Consider the following 13,689-nt stretch of genomic DNA (forward strand, 5'->3'; position numbering starts at 1 on the left):
TTTAAGGGGCAGTGTTCTGCAGCAGGTTCCTTCTGTCCATCTGTTTTTATTTTTCTACTTCACAATAATATCTATGTGTGTGTGTGTGTGTGTGTGTATATATATATATATATATATATATATATATATATATATATATATATGTATATATATATATAATTATTTTTCGAGAGTCTAAGGTACCTCAAGCTGGCCTTGAACTCACTGGTAACCAAGGTTGACCTTGAACCTTGGATCCTCCTGCCTTCACAAGCCTTAAATTGCAGGTGTGGATCAAATTGCTAGCACCATGCCCAGTTTATGTGTTGTTAGGAACACAATAGATTTGGGGATTCACACCCAGTTTATATGGTGCTAGGAATGCAATGGACTTCTGGATTCCTGTCTGCTAGGCAAGCATTCTACTGACTGAGCCCTAGCCCTGGACCATGATAATCTCTTAGAAGCAAAGAAAATCTGCTCCAGAGGAAGCAATGTGAGACAACTGTATGAAATCCCACAAAGAAACACAATCCCTATGGCATTTACAGTACACATTTGTGACTGCTACTCCCCCAAATACAAATAGAAGCTCCTCCATGAAGGAAGGCCAATAGATTAAGCAATCAGATGACTAGCTCCCAACATCCTGAGAAGATGGAAGAAACCTAAACTATTATGAATGTTCTGGGCTTTAGGAGGACAAAGTTAAAAAACAAATAAGCATGGGGGACGAAAAAGGCAACTAAGGAAAAGTTAAAGAAAAAGAAATACAGTAATAAGGGGGCTGGTGAGATGGCTCAGCAGGTATGAGCACTGACTGCTCTTCTGAAAGCCCTGAGTTCAAATCCCAGCAACCACATGGTGGCTCATAACCATTCATACTGAGATCTGACGCCCTCTTCTGGTGCGTCTGAAGTTGGCTACAGTGTACTTATGTATAATAATAAATCAATCTTTGGGCCAGATCGACCAGAGAGAGTGGGGCCAACCAGAGCAAGCAGAGGTCCTAAAAATTCAATTCCCAACAGCCACATGAAGGCTCACAACCATCTGTAAAGCTGCAGTGTACTCACATACATAAAATAAATGAGTAAATCTTAAAAAAATAGATACAGTAACAAACTCAAGTTTCCGTATCTAGTGTTGCCTGGATTAGACTCAGTGGGACAGGGAGTTAGTGAGCCTCAGGCCGATGTAAGATAACCACAGGAGGCTCAGCATGAAGGGAGTGGCCATGAGAAATACAAACTCATACCAGCACTTGGGAGCAAAGGCAGGTCTCTGTGAGTTCGATGCCAACCTGGTCTAGAGAAACCCGTCTCAACAAAACAAACAAACACAAAGATGGAGAAAGTTACACAGTCAATTTCTAAAAACAGACTGCAAGAAAGACAAAGTAACCAAGGTAATAATTCTCCACAACTGGCAAAAATGGCAAATCTTTACAATTAAGATGAAGAATGTATATGTATTCAGTTGTGGAATAGAAAATCTTAGAATTAATTTTTTTTAGTTCTAATATTATCTACCAAAGAAATACAGATTTAAAAGGACCTAAAGGCTGATAATAGACCTGAAACAGAAACAAGAGAAACTTGGAAGACACCTGGCTATTATAAAGTCACTAGTTGATCACTTAGCAAGGAACACAACCACAGAGGTGGAGGCACGTTTCTCCCATGTACCTTTTCGGCAGGAGCAAGGACCAAAGATTTCACTTTTGTGGAGGTTTCTCATACCAGCCAAAACTGTAGCTGCAAAGTGGTGCTTTGAGATGCACACTCAAGACAATACTGAAGTTTGGGACACTCTGGCCACTACACTCAGCAAACCCCAAACAGGCACAACTGATCACTCAAGTGAGCCGATCCTGAGAAATGACATCCGATGAAACAAACTGTATGCGGAGAAGAGTGAGGGCAGAGCAGGAAGAACTTAGCAAAAGGAAAAGGCTCAGTGACCTAAGGCCTCGAGGACACTGTCAAGCTGTAGATGGTAGAACAGAGGCACACAAGACAGGTTGGTAATAAAATGGAAACTTGTAACAACTCATTTTTTAATTAGAAAATGACTCAGGGGTTGAGAGTAAATGTAGGTAAATCTGCACTGATAATAATATCAACAAAATAAAAGGAGAATGGGCTTGATGGGAGGTGTCTGTGGGAGGGGGTGGGAAACAGGAATGTGTGGGATCGCTTACGTGTATGGAATCATCAAAGGAGAAGTAAGAGTTCTATCTTTTTAAATTCACTAAAAATGATATGGATGGGGAATTGAGATATGAAAGGCGATTACTGGAAGGGAAGGGATGGTCAGGGTTAGGACTATAAAGGACTTCTTTAAACACAAGGCAAAGTACCCACAGCACACAAGGGCCCGCAGAGTGAGGCAGATGTGGGTGAAGAAAGCTGTGGAGGCAGCCGGAAGACAGAATGGTCAGAGCAGACACTGCTGGAGTGGGAAACAAAGAAGCCTTTATAAAAGCTGTAAAGCAGGCAAAGCTAGGCTACAAGGTTCAGTAGAGATCTCAAGAGCCAGAGAAAGCTATGTAGGTTCCTGTCAACATTGTTGCTTTAAAAATCATTAGTTTTCAAAGTATTAGCAACTTTGAAATGTATGTGTGAATCAGCAAATGAGACACAATGTCTTTATCTTTTTCCTTTCTTTTCTAATTTATTGGGGCTGTTTGTTTGTTTGTTGAGAAGGGTCTCCTGTAGCCCATGTGGGCTACAAGCTAAGCCTGGCACTGAGGATGACCTTGGATCCTGACCCTCCTTGACTCTGCCTCCCAAGAACTAGAAGCGCAGGTGTGTGCCATCACACCTGGCTGAATTTCTTAAATATGTCGATTTCCAAAAAACGGAATCAAGAACAAAAATCTAAAATGAACCTATGACCTTTAAAGAAGTCTTCCCTCTCTCTCCTTCCTCCAGTGTATAGATACACTGAACAATCTTTAAGGACTGGATAACTCCCACCATATAGAAAGTATTCTTAGGCCCATGAGATGATGACTCTGAAGATGAAGGTGCTTGCTGCCACGTCTGACAACCTGAGTACAGGACCCCCATGGTGGATGGCAAGAACAGGCAAAATATACTCTGGCCTCCCTATGCACACGTGACCACACATATACAAGATAAAGAAATAATTTTTTTAAAAAAATTAAGCATTTTATAAAACAGGTAGGAGAGAAATAATTCCAACCCATTTCAGGGGCCCAGTGCAACCTTAGCAATAAAACTAGACAAGGACAATATATAGAAAATACGGTGTCGGGGACAGTAAGATACTCTGTGGTTAGGAGCACTGGCTGCTCTTCCAGAGGACCCAGGTTTGGTTCCCAGCAACCACATGGCAGCTCACAACCATCTGCAACTCTGGTTCCAGGGAATTCAATGCCCTCTTTTGGTTCCTGGAGACACCGTGCATGCACATGGTACACACACATATATGCAGGCAAAACATTTACATATATANATATATATATATATATATATATATATATATATATATATATATAAAAGATAAATCTTTTAGAATTATGATCTAAATCTTTAATAAAACATTTCACATTAGATATAGGATGATTAATTAGGGGTTAGTATGAAGAATATAGGGATTATTCGGTGCTAAAATTATCAACAGAATTGACTGTATGAGCAGATAAAGTAGGCTTACATGTTTATTTCAAAGGCATACATAAATCTATATGTTTAATAACTGCAGAAATTGTACTCTAAAAATTTTTTAATCGGCCCTAAATAAGAATTCTTTTGAAGTTATAGTATCTCTAGCATCCTCCAGGAATTATTATTTTTAATAACTAAAGATCACAAAGTTGACAATAAAATGATAACATAATTAAGGCTTTCTACTGACAGTACACAGAGGTTGAAACTGCAAAGATGTGCTAGTAGAAGAAATCAAGTGTTTAAGAAACAAAAAGTAGCAAAGTCTTCAATTGCCTCTGAAGGAGAAATCCTTGACAATAGCAAAACAAAAACAAAAAACAAAAGGAACCCTATTTTAGAATGTTACAAAGTATAAATTCTAGTGAAAAGTCAACTAATGATAGATCTACTTTCATGTTCAAGGAATCAATATTCTGAATGTGTCAGTTGTATCTAGAATGATGTATAACTTTAACTCATATTTTCTCTTAAGGAATTTGATAAGTTGAATCTGCAATTCATATAGAGAAATAAAAAGCTGACAATACTGACAAATAGTGACAATTTAAAAAAATTGTCAGAAATATGTAATTTGTAACAAAAATATGTGGCATTAGTACAAGTCTGGTCATTAGTCATAATGTTCAATCTGATTGGTCTAGACACAGAAATGAACTACACACCTATGTGACCTGGGATATGACAAAGATGTCATCTGGATCCACGAAGAATGAGAAGTGTGCTCAGAGTGGGGCTGGGCCAGCTGGCTGTCTTTCCAGACAGGGATGACAGCCACCTATTCTACAACACACGTCAAAATAAAGTCTACTGACTCAGGGCTCCAAATATGAATAATAGTAATGAAAAAAGCAGCTGGCCTTGCTAAACCACAGGATAGCTTTAGTGTCTGGTTCTAAAATACCCACATCCTATAACTGTGAAGAACATGTTTGAAATCCCAAAGAGGACTGGTCAGAAGACGAGAGCGGGGAACACACATCGTCCTGAAATGCATGTGTTTTCACAAGGAGAGAAAAACCTGACAGCTCAGAGAAGTGTGTGCAAAAATGATCATCACAGCAGGTTAGAGGAAAATTACTACTGAAATTCTCTGTCCTATCTTTCAAGAGAGTGAGGGGGGGAAAAAGAGGGAAACAGGGCATTAACGCCCATACTTGAATATAAGGAAAATGGAAAAGGGTCATAGGTTACAACTGGAAGCACAAAGATTTCACTTTGAAGATAAATCTTAAAAACATACATCAAGTTGAAGCTGGTACTGTAGAGGCCTACAGACCTAGACATGCCCTCCAAAGAAACGCTTGCAAGCAGGTACAGGAGACCTGTACAAAGACGCCCAGTACAGGACTGTGGCCTAGAGAGAGCAGAGGTTGATGAGGTCTTGACACACCCTTAAATTCCACTACATACATCCAAGCAGGCAGGAAGACTACAAAGCCGCATACAGCTCTGCCAAAGCAGTGACATACGGAGAACAGGCAGCCCAAATTCAAAAGCATCTCCAGGGATGCTCACTTGAGCAGAGTGGAGGGAAAGCAGAGATTCTATTCCCGGGCTCTGCAGTTCACCTGCTTGGGCAAGCCACTTAAGCCCTAACTAAAAAGTCACTCACCCTAGGCCTTAGTAGCATGAGAACAATACCCTCACCTCAAAAGACTGTTGTTGTTGTTGTTTTAAGTGTGTCTGGTTGTAAAAATTATGTTTAATAAGTGATGGCCCGGGGCTGGCGGGATGGCTCAGCAGGTAAGAGCACTGACTACTCTTCAGAAGGTCCTGAGTTCAAATCCCAGCAACCACATGGTGGCTCACAACCACCCATAATGAGATCTGACGACCTCTTCTGGTGTGTCTGAAGTCAGCTACAGTGTACTTATGTATAATAATAAATAAATCTTTGAAACGATATTTATTATTAAGCATCAGGGTACAAGTAAAATGTCAGTGTATAAAATTAGGTCAAAATACATAATAATAAAAAAATAATAAGCGGTGGCCCATTCATTCCACCCTTTCCTGCCTTTATCCTACTTCGTGGAGGAAGGCCTGCTATCTTTTGCACCCAGAGCCCCTGTGAAACACCCACGACTAGGGTGGGGGAGAGTTAGCTCTTCTCCAGGATCGGAGTTTTCAAGCCTTAGGCTTTCTTAAAGATAGAGAACACCTTTGTGCAGAAACACAAAGGACTACACACACCACACACAAATCACAAATAAATAATAAAAATGATGAGAAGTTGGTGGAATTGACTTTGAGAGTTCCAGTGCCCTGCTGTGTGGGGAAGAAAACAGAGCAGAGTTCTGTAAGATTGTGAGTCTCTGGTCCCTCATCTGAAAGTTGGTGGCATCAGACCCCACATCAGACTGAAGCCCCATGTGGAAGCCTAAGGATAGAAGATCCTGACAGCTCAGACAAACCCTCCATGTGGCTTAGCTTCCTGTGGATCTAACAAAATGAGAAACAACATGTAAGAAGGTATGATTTGCCAGGCATGGTGATACACGCCTGTAACCAACTCCAACGGCGAAAGCCGCAAAGCAGAAAGATCAGCTCAAGGCCAACTCCCCTACACGGCAAAATTGAGGCCATCTTGGCCTATGTGAATGAAACCTTGTCTCAAAAACAAAACAAGAAAGGGAGCAGAGGAAGGGGAAGAGGAAGAGGAAGAGGAAGAGGAAGAGGAAGAGGAAGGGGAAGGGGAAGGGGAAGGGGAAGAGGAAGAGGAAAAGGAAGAGAGGTTTGTCTTGTTGGTTCATAGCTAAAGGGGTTTAAGTTGATGGTCTGGCTCACTTGTCTTCTGGCTTTCGGTGAAGCGCATTGGGGAGTGACGGTGACGGAAGCAAAATGAGACAGGAAGGGACCAGAGTCACAGTGACCTAACTTCCTCCATGGGACCTATGCCTCTCCACAGCGCCACAGGTTATGGACCAAAGCCTTTAACACCTAGACTCTGGGCAGATTTAAGATCAAAGCTGTAGCAACTGTCTTTGGCTTGAGTGAGCCAGGGCGCTGCTGACTGCAGACACTTCTGACTCACTGCCCCACAGGCCTATTGGAAGCTCTTCATCATTCAAGTGGGAGGTGGTTTTGCAAAACAATGAAGTAGATGAGTATTTAGAGAGGAAACAGAAAGGCTCTGGCTGAGCCAGAAAGAGCGAAGAGTCTAGTCTTTTGAGATCCAGTTCTCAGTAGGTCCTTTGTCACAAAGACAAAATCGAAGTCTCATGCTGAGAGTCGTGACCTGCACTTTTAATCTCAACTCTCAGGGGGCAAGGCAGGTGGATCTCTGTAAATTCAAGTCCAGTCTGGTTTGCATAGCAAGTTCCAGGCCAGCTAAAATTACAAAGTGAGTCCCTGCCCTTAGTGTCCGGAGTACAGGTCTCCAGGATAATCCAGAAAACAGAAAACCTAAAAGAAAGGTGTGTACTACATGGTCAGTGGGCCTTAAGAGCCAGGAGCAGATGGGTGGGAGGCTGAGCCACCTCAGGATCCAAGTGTTGCAAGAGCTTTAGAGTATGTCTGTAGGAAACAAAGACATCCCCATACTGCTAGTAGGGCCTTGTAGCAAATGCCATAGCCACAGTCATATATCTGCTCTGATTAGTGATCATGTGACATCTCTGGTGTCTAATAATGGTGGCTGCAGTCAGCATGTTGAGGCCAGCACAAGGGCTGGGGGATCCTGAATGAGAAAGTTAAGGGTGCTATTCCTGTTTCTTTATCTGGACAAACTGATCTGGTCGGTTTCCTTTCTCTGTCTTCCAGAAAAGGTAGAAACAAGGCAGAGTCCAGATGAGAACGCTCTGTGCTCACAGGAGGAAAAGTACAGAGGCAGCCCAGGGGCCTAAGGCTGCTGGCTCTAGGCTGCCAGAACCCAGAATTTCGTCAGCTGGGCCTCAGCTCCTCTTTCAACAGAAAAGAATCAATCGACACGTGCCTACTCACCCTTAGCTTAGTACCCAGTGTTTCTGAGTAACCTAGCAGACCAGAATTACATTGGATTATGCCCTATGAAGTGGATAGCTCCTTTAATCAGGAGGCTGAATTTCTTAAAAACTTGATGAATTCATTTGAAACACGGACCACATACTCTTTGAAAATCTCCTAAATAGGAAGTGCAATTGCCGTCTGGAACACATGCACTTTATAGTAACAATTTCTCTGACTATGTCTGACCAAGAATCTGCCCAGAACGGAACTTGAAACCTGCTGATGCTCCCAGAGAGGGATCCAGTCATAGAGGAGAGCAATAAGGACCCCTGGACTCCGTGGGATCTGCGATGTCTGAGGCCATGCTGCCCACGTCCCTTACCCCTCTGTATTCTGTGTTCCAGGACAATTGCTTTTCATTTCCCTCCAGGGCACAGATCAAGGGCATTGTGTTTATTTAAAGCAGTTATGTTTTCTTTTCACTCTTGAGATGCCAAAAGATAGGTCTCTGACATGGGAGAAACTTTGGTGGTTAGGAAAGAATTACCAGTCTTCCCCACTGACCATAGTTTCCACTTCAGAAAAATGCCCTTCCCCTCAGCATCAAAGGTAAGAAGTGTTAGCATCCTAAGCTCCACAAGAGGAGCTTTGCGTAGGAGAATCCAAGTATGGGAAGAGGGGCGAAAGAAGAGCACAAGGCAGCCATAGCCTCTAGGGGAAAGAGTGCAAAATAGCAACAGGTACTGGGAACTTCAGGGGAGGAAGACACTTTCATTTTTTTTGTAGGTCCCATCTGCATTTGTGCAGAGCTCTGTGGAAGATGCAGAGGAAAGTCCACTGGCAGATGCCCAGGAGGATGGGGTTGGGGGGAGGGGAGAGCCCCAGGCAAGAAAGGGAGAAAAGGAGCCAGAATTCTAGAACCATTTCTGGCTCCAGGGACTCTATGTGTCCCAGCATTCAGTTCTCACCTCTGTGTTAGCTGCTTTTGAGACTCAGGGAGGCTAAACTCATTGTTTAAGACCAAAATACACCTGAGAAGCACAGCCTGAGGCAGTGGGACATTGCTAGCTCCCCTGAACCTTAGGGCTAATGCACCTTCTGCAGTTTGCTAGTCCCATGGTGCAAACCCAGGCAAGCAACCCATGCCTTTGGCTCCTTCTGGGTTTCATTTGTGTCTGCTCATGGAAACAGTCTTTTTGTTTGTTTTTTACACAGGAGAGGTGAAGACACTGGGTGTCCCAGGTGCCATGCCTAGTGTCATCAGCCTGGCCAGCCATTTACCAATCAATTCTTATGGCCATGAGCGCATGCCAGCTGAAGGCTTCTATCTATGGAAATGCCGAAGAAAGTGGGGGGGGGGGGCCAGTGTTGAGGTGAGAGTCAGGGTAGCAGTGTCTAATCTACTGTACAGTTGTCTGGGCCTTGGTTAAAACTTGAAATGGTAAGCTCTCCAATTAGAAATATGTTTTAATGCCTTTCAGGTGTGGGCATTTATCTCTTTGAGGCCTCACCCTTCCTTTCCTCAACAGTTTATGGAAGATAAAAAAAGAAACTGTTAGCTGCAACTTGTTATTACTGATAAAACTATGAACTCATGGCAACAATGACTATGGCCCTCTTGGTAATTAGCTACCTCAGCAGCCTGATACACATTGGGAACTTACCCCATGCTCCCTTTTCTTCAGCTCAGAATGCTTGAACCTCCCCTGCCCAAAAGGGCAGGCACATTGGCAGCCTTTCCTTAACAACACTAAAGATGAAAGGCTTATATCTAAAAGATCCCAGTGTCTAGCTGGCCAGATTCTGGCTCATTCCTTGGCTTATGACTTGCTTGGTTTTGTTTTGAGCCACAGTTGACAAAGAATGTTTTCATGAGCCTTTTCTTTTCTGAGGGCTACCGCCGGGCCTTCTTGGCCATTTCAAATCACTGGGGTGAATGAGTATGAGGGGGGACCCTCCAAAAGCAGATTCTGAGATGGCTTTAGACGCCTGAGATCAGGAGAGGTGGAAGTGATGTGTCTAGCCTCTGCCGTCTTTCCAATGTTCTTCTAGGCCTTGTAAGTGGATAAATCTTTACTAGAAAAAGCCAGGCAAGATTTGCATTTGCCAATAGATCTAAAATAATGTATTGGGGTGGCCTTATACAGAACTATGTGTTTCCAATAGCAAGGACTCTGTCCGGGTTTGATGGAGAAATGAGCTAAGATGGATTTCAGTAAAATATCTCCTGATAAGGCTGGCCACTGAGTGGGAGGAAGCTAGGACTGGAGATCCAGGAACAACCCTCAGAACTGCCTTACATGTACAGAGGGAGGGGTGCCTGAACTGAGAAGGGGAGGGGTACCTGAGCTGATGGGAGAGGGGTGCCTCTCCAGGGTGGCATCTGTCATCCAACTGTCAGGGGATTTGTCGTTTACAAACTTAATACTTCTTATCTGCACTTCTCTTTCAGGCTTATACAAAACAGAACATGACAACTAAAGTTCTAGATTATACCAAGCTTTACTTTAGCAAATAGCTATATGAAGTAAATTGGAATTCATCATTCATGACAGAATTGCCTTTGGACAGAATAAAGTTCAGCTTTCTACCATGCAACGTTTAGCTATTCTGTGTCTAGCTTCTGCCCGGAATTGTTGGTGTGTGGGGGTGAAACTGTTCTCATTCCATGGAAGTCAACACAGAACATGGTGACCACAAATCCATCGAGTAATCAGACAGTCTAGTTTGCAGTAGACATCAATGATACTCAACAACAGTGTAGTTGGAGTGGAGACAGCATTGGGATCTACTTGGTGAGTACTCAGGCCTCAGAGTGACCTCCCCCACTGCAGATACCTTTCGTAAACTCTGGGTTGTTCGGACTGTGTTGCTGACTGACCGATTCTAATCTGAAATCCCTACAACTCTCTCCTTGGGTTACTACTGGTTGACTTGTGCATTTCACAGAACTCAAGGGAACTCTGAGTTACCCTGAGGTCACAGGTTTATTCTAAAGGATTCTGCCAGGCGTACAAAGGAAGAGAAGTTTGAGGAATAAGAGGAGAAATGCAGGTTCCACATGCACCCTGTAGGACCTGTTTGGCTGTCTTTTCAACTTTATATGGAGACTTTACTACCTGGACAAGGCTGAAGCATGAAGGTCAGGTGAAGAATTGGTCAGAACATTGTCTAAGGCCATATAACTAGGTTAGGGCTAGAAGGCATAGCTCAGAGGGAAAGTGTCTAAATACCACGTATACAAGGCCTAGGGGTTGGTTCCAAGCACTGAAAAACAAGTTAATAAAACTCACTGAGTGGGAAGTCGGCAAGCTTGTCTGTCCAGATTCTTCTCTGTCCCTCTCCGCAATGACATTCCTTCTTCAAGGCTATGAGGATGGGTCTTTCTGAAATGAGGGTCTTATGACCTATTATCACATGGGCTAGTTCCGGGAAATTGTTTTACAGCAAGCTTGGAAAGGTCAGGGGAGGGTGAAGATTGAGATTTTCTAGCCTTGGAAAAGGCGACCTCAAGTCCCTGGGGCCAGCCTCAGGGAAGGAAGCAAGATGATAGCAGCAAGAGGGGGGTGGCTCAGGACTTCATGATCTCAAGGGGGAATGGCTACAAGTGGTTTTCATCGTCTTAATGTGTAATGGGATTATGAAACTGATTCTGAAGAAACAAGGAAGGGCTTTAAAACGTTTTCAGTTGTAGAAAAGGAAGTTGAGCAGCCTTCCTCTTCGTTTTCTGCACGGAGAGGTGATACAGTCTCTGCTTCCATCCTCTGCATAAGTCATTTCAGGCTCGAGTCAGACCGTGCTGGCAACTCCTTTTGTAAGGTCAGATTTTCAAACATCATGACCCAGGGTGGGTGTGGAGATGCACACTTTTAATCCTATCATCCTGGAAGCGGAAGCATGTGGATCTCTTTGAGTTTGAAGCCGGCCTGGTCTATATAGTGAATTCTAGGTCAACTGGAGCTAAATAATGAGACCCTATTTTAAAAGCAGCAGCAACAACAACAACAACAACACTCCCAAGCATCTCCGTATCTGGCTGGGGGGGGGGGGGCAACCTTCCAGGAAGCTCTGACTGGAAGAATAACTTGGGGGCTTCCCCCTCCCTCTTTTCCTTCTAACCACCCAGACCTAAGACCATGGTGAGAAAAAGAAGGAGCTTCCGGACAGGGAAAAGAAAGAAGGAAAAGCCCTCTCAGTCTGACTCAGCCTACACATCCTGCCCCTTTCCTTCTCAATGATCCAAAGTCAAGGATAACATGTACACCTTAAGGACAGTCCTCTAGAATCTTGAGAAGCTGGGCTGGAGAGATGGCTCAGCGGTTAAGAGCACTGACTGCTCTGCCAGAGGTCCTGAGTTCAATTCCCAGTAACCGCATGGTAGCTCACAACCATCTGCAATGGGAATCTGATTTACTAAGTAGGTCCAGTGAGATGACTCAGGAGATAAAAGTCCCTGCTGCCAGGTCTGGTGACCCAAGCTCCATCCCTAGAGTCCACATGGTGGAAAGAGAGCTGACTCCAGCAGGCCATTTTCAGATGCACTTGTATGCATGCGTGCACATACATACATACATACATACATACATACATACACAAAACAAAACTGACAGGCACCTCTCTTGGCAGCCTGCTCCACGCTCTCCGTATCTATTGACCATTAATGTAGGTGACTCCGTCACCAAATGGGAAGCAAGTTGGGCACACAGATCAGTACTTCAACTCGAAGAAATGTCTAGCAACTCTTTCATCATAAAAGCCACCTTGAGACACTTTAAAATGAAGAATTACTCCCCTTCCCCCTTCTCCACTCCTATCAACTGTCTTGGCTACACATACAGAGTGAACGAAGTTCTTACGGCCACCAAATAGCCAAGCAACCTAGAAAGTAACTTGCTGCCTCCTGGAAGGGACTGGAACTGATAATCAGGGAAAACAAAAACAAACACCCTGCTCCAGAGGCTTGGCAGCCAGGAAGGCGGGGTTAGGTCTGAACTGGGAGAATGGAAATCGGGCAATACTCACAATCATTATAAAGGTGCCCAGGAACTCAGAGAGTATCTCCTTAGCCAGACGGCTCTTCAGGGCCAGTCTCTGCCTGTGGCTCTTCTTGGCTCGGTCCTTCTCAGAAGGCATCTTGGGGTTTCTGCCAGAGGTACACTTTCCACCAAGGTCTGCTCGCTCTGTTTCCTGCCTTCACTACCACATTAAAACCAAACCAAACAAAACAGAATTGAAAAAAAAAAAAACCAAACCCACTTAGCTCTGCACGGATCTCTGGAGGCGACTAAAGAGATACCTGACTATGTGAGAGAGCCAGTCCTAATTAGGAGCTGTGACTTAATCCTTGTCTGCCTCTGCTGTCAGCCCCTCCCTCCCTTCCAGCTCACTGCTATTTGTTTGCATTAATGAGTTATAATCCCAAATCCTCAAAATGATTCTTTTTGTACCTGATAGATTAATCATTACCTTTATTCTCTGTTCTTTTTCTCTGTTGGCTTTCTTTTTTTTTTTTTTTTCCAGGAGATGAGAAAAGAGATGCTACGTTGGTTGGGTTGCCAAACCAGAGATGGGCCTCGGTCCAGAAGAGATTTACGTGTTACACAACTTCAGCCCTCTGATGATTTGTTTTCTCCTATTCGGAAGTGGGCAGTTTGGGTGTAATTTAGAATTGTTCAATCAGGTATGGACACCTCTCTACTGAAGGTTTTCTTCCAAACTGGAGAGTGTAAGGAAAAAGCCTAGTCTGGTTCTAGTAGTGCCTCGGGGAGTTCATGGGACTGTTGGAGAGCCAAAGTCTCTCTGAAGGGCTCTAGAAATAATTAAATTAACTTATGGAAGGGCAGTTTAAAGGCTCCGAAATATAAGTTTATGGGGCATCGGGTTAGTGCTGCCTTTAATCCCAGTGCTGGGAGGTTGATCTCTGTGAGTTCAAGGCCCCAGCCTGGTCTACATGAGTTCTAGGACAGTTGGGGCTACACAGAGAAACCCTGTCTTGAGAGGAAAAGAAAGAAAGAAAGAAAGAAAGAAAGAAAGAAAGAAAGAAAGAAAGAAAGAAAGAAAGAAAGAGAGGGAGGGAGGGAGGGAG

At 43.7% G+C, this 13,689-nt stretch overlaps 1 protein-coding gene across 3 annotated transcripts in view; it reads right to left on the reverse strand.

Annotated features, from left to right (window-relative positions):
- The window catches only part of Aqp9 (aquaporin 9), a 49,421-nt gene that overhangs the window by 32,052 nt on the left and 3,680 nt on the right, over positions 1-13,689 (reverse strand). For 2 of the 3 annotated variants that reach the window (XM_029543645.1, XM_029543644.1), the window contains exons 3-4: positions 13,071-13,236; positions 12,627-12,800 (exon numbers count right to left, since the gene is read on the reverse strand). In XM_029543645.1, coding sequence (XP_029399505.1) covers positions 12,627-12,737 — 111 coding nt within the window. In that variant the 5' untranslated portion in view covers positions 12,738-12,800; positions 13,071-13,236. The remainder of the gene's footprint in view (positions 1-12,626; positions 12,801-13,070; positions 13,237-13,689) is intronic. The other variant, XM_021207696.2, reaches the window with a different exon arrangement.

The sequence above is a fragment of the Mus pahari genome, chromosome 10 (assembly GCF_900095145.1).
Source record: "Mus pahari chromosome 10, PAHARI_EIJ_v1.1, whole genome shotgun sequence".
NCBI classification, from domain to species: Eukaryota; Metazoa; Chordata; class Mammalia; order Rodentia; family Muridae; genus Mus; species Mus pahari.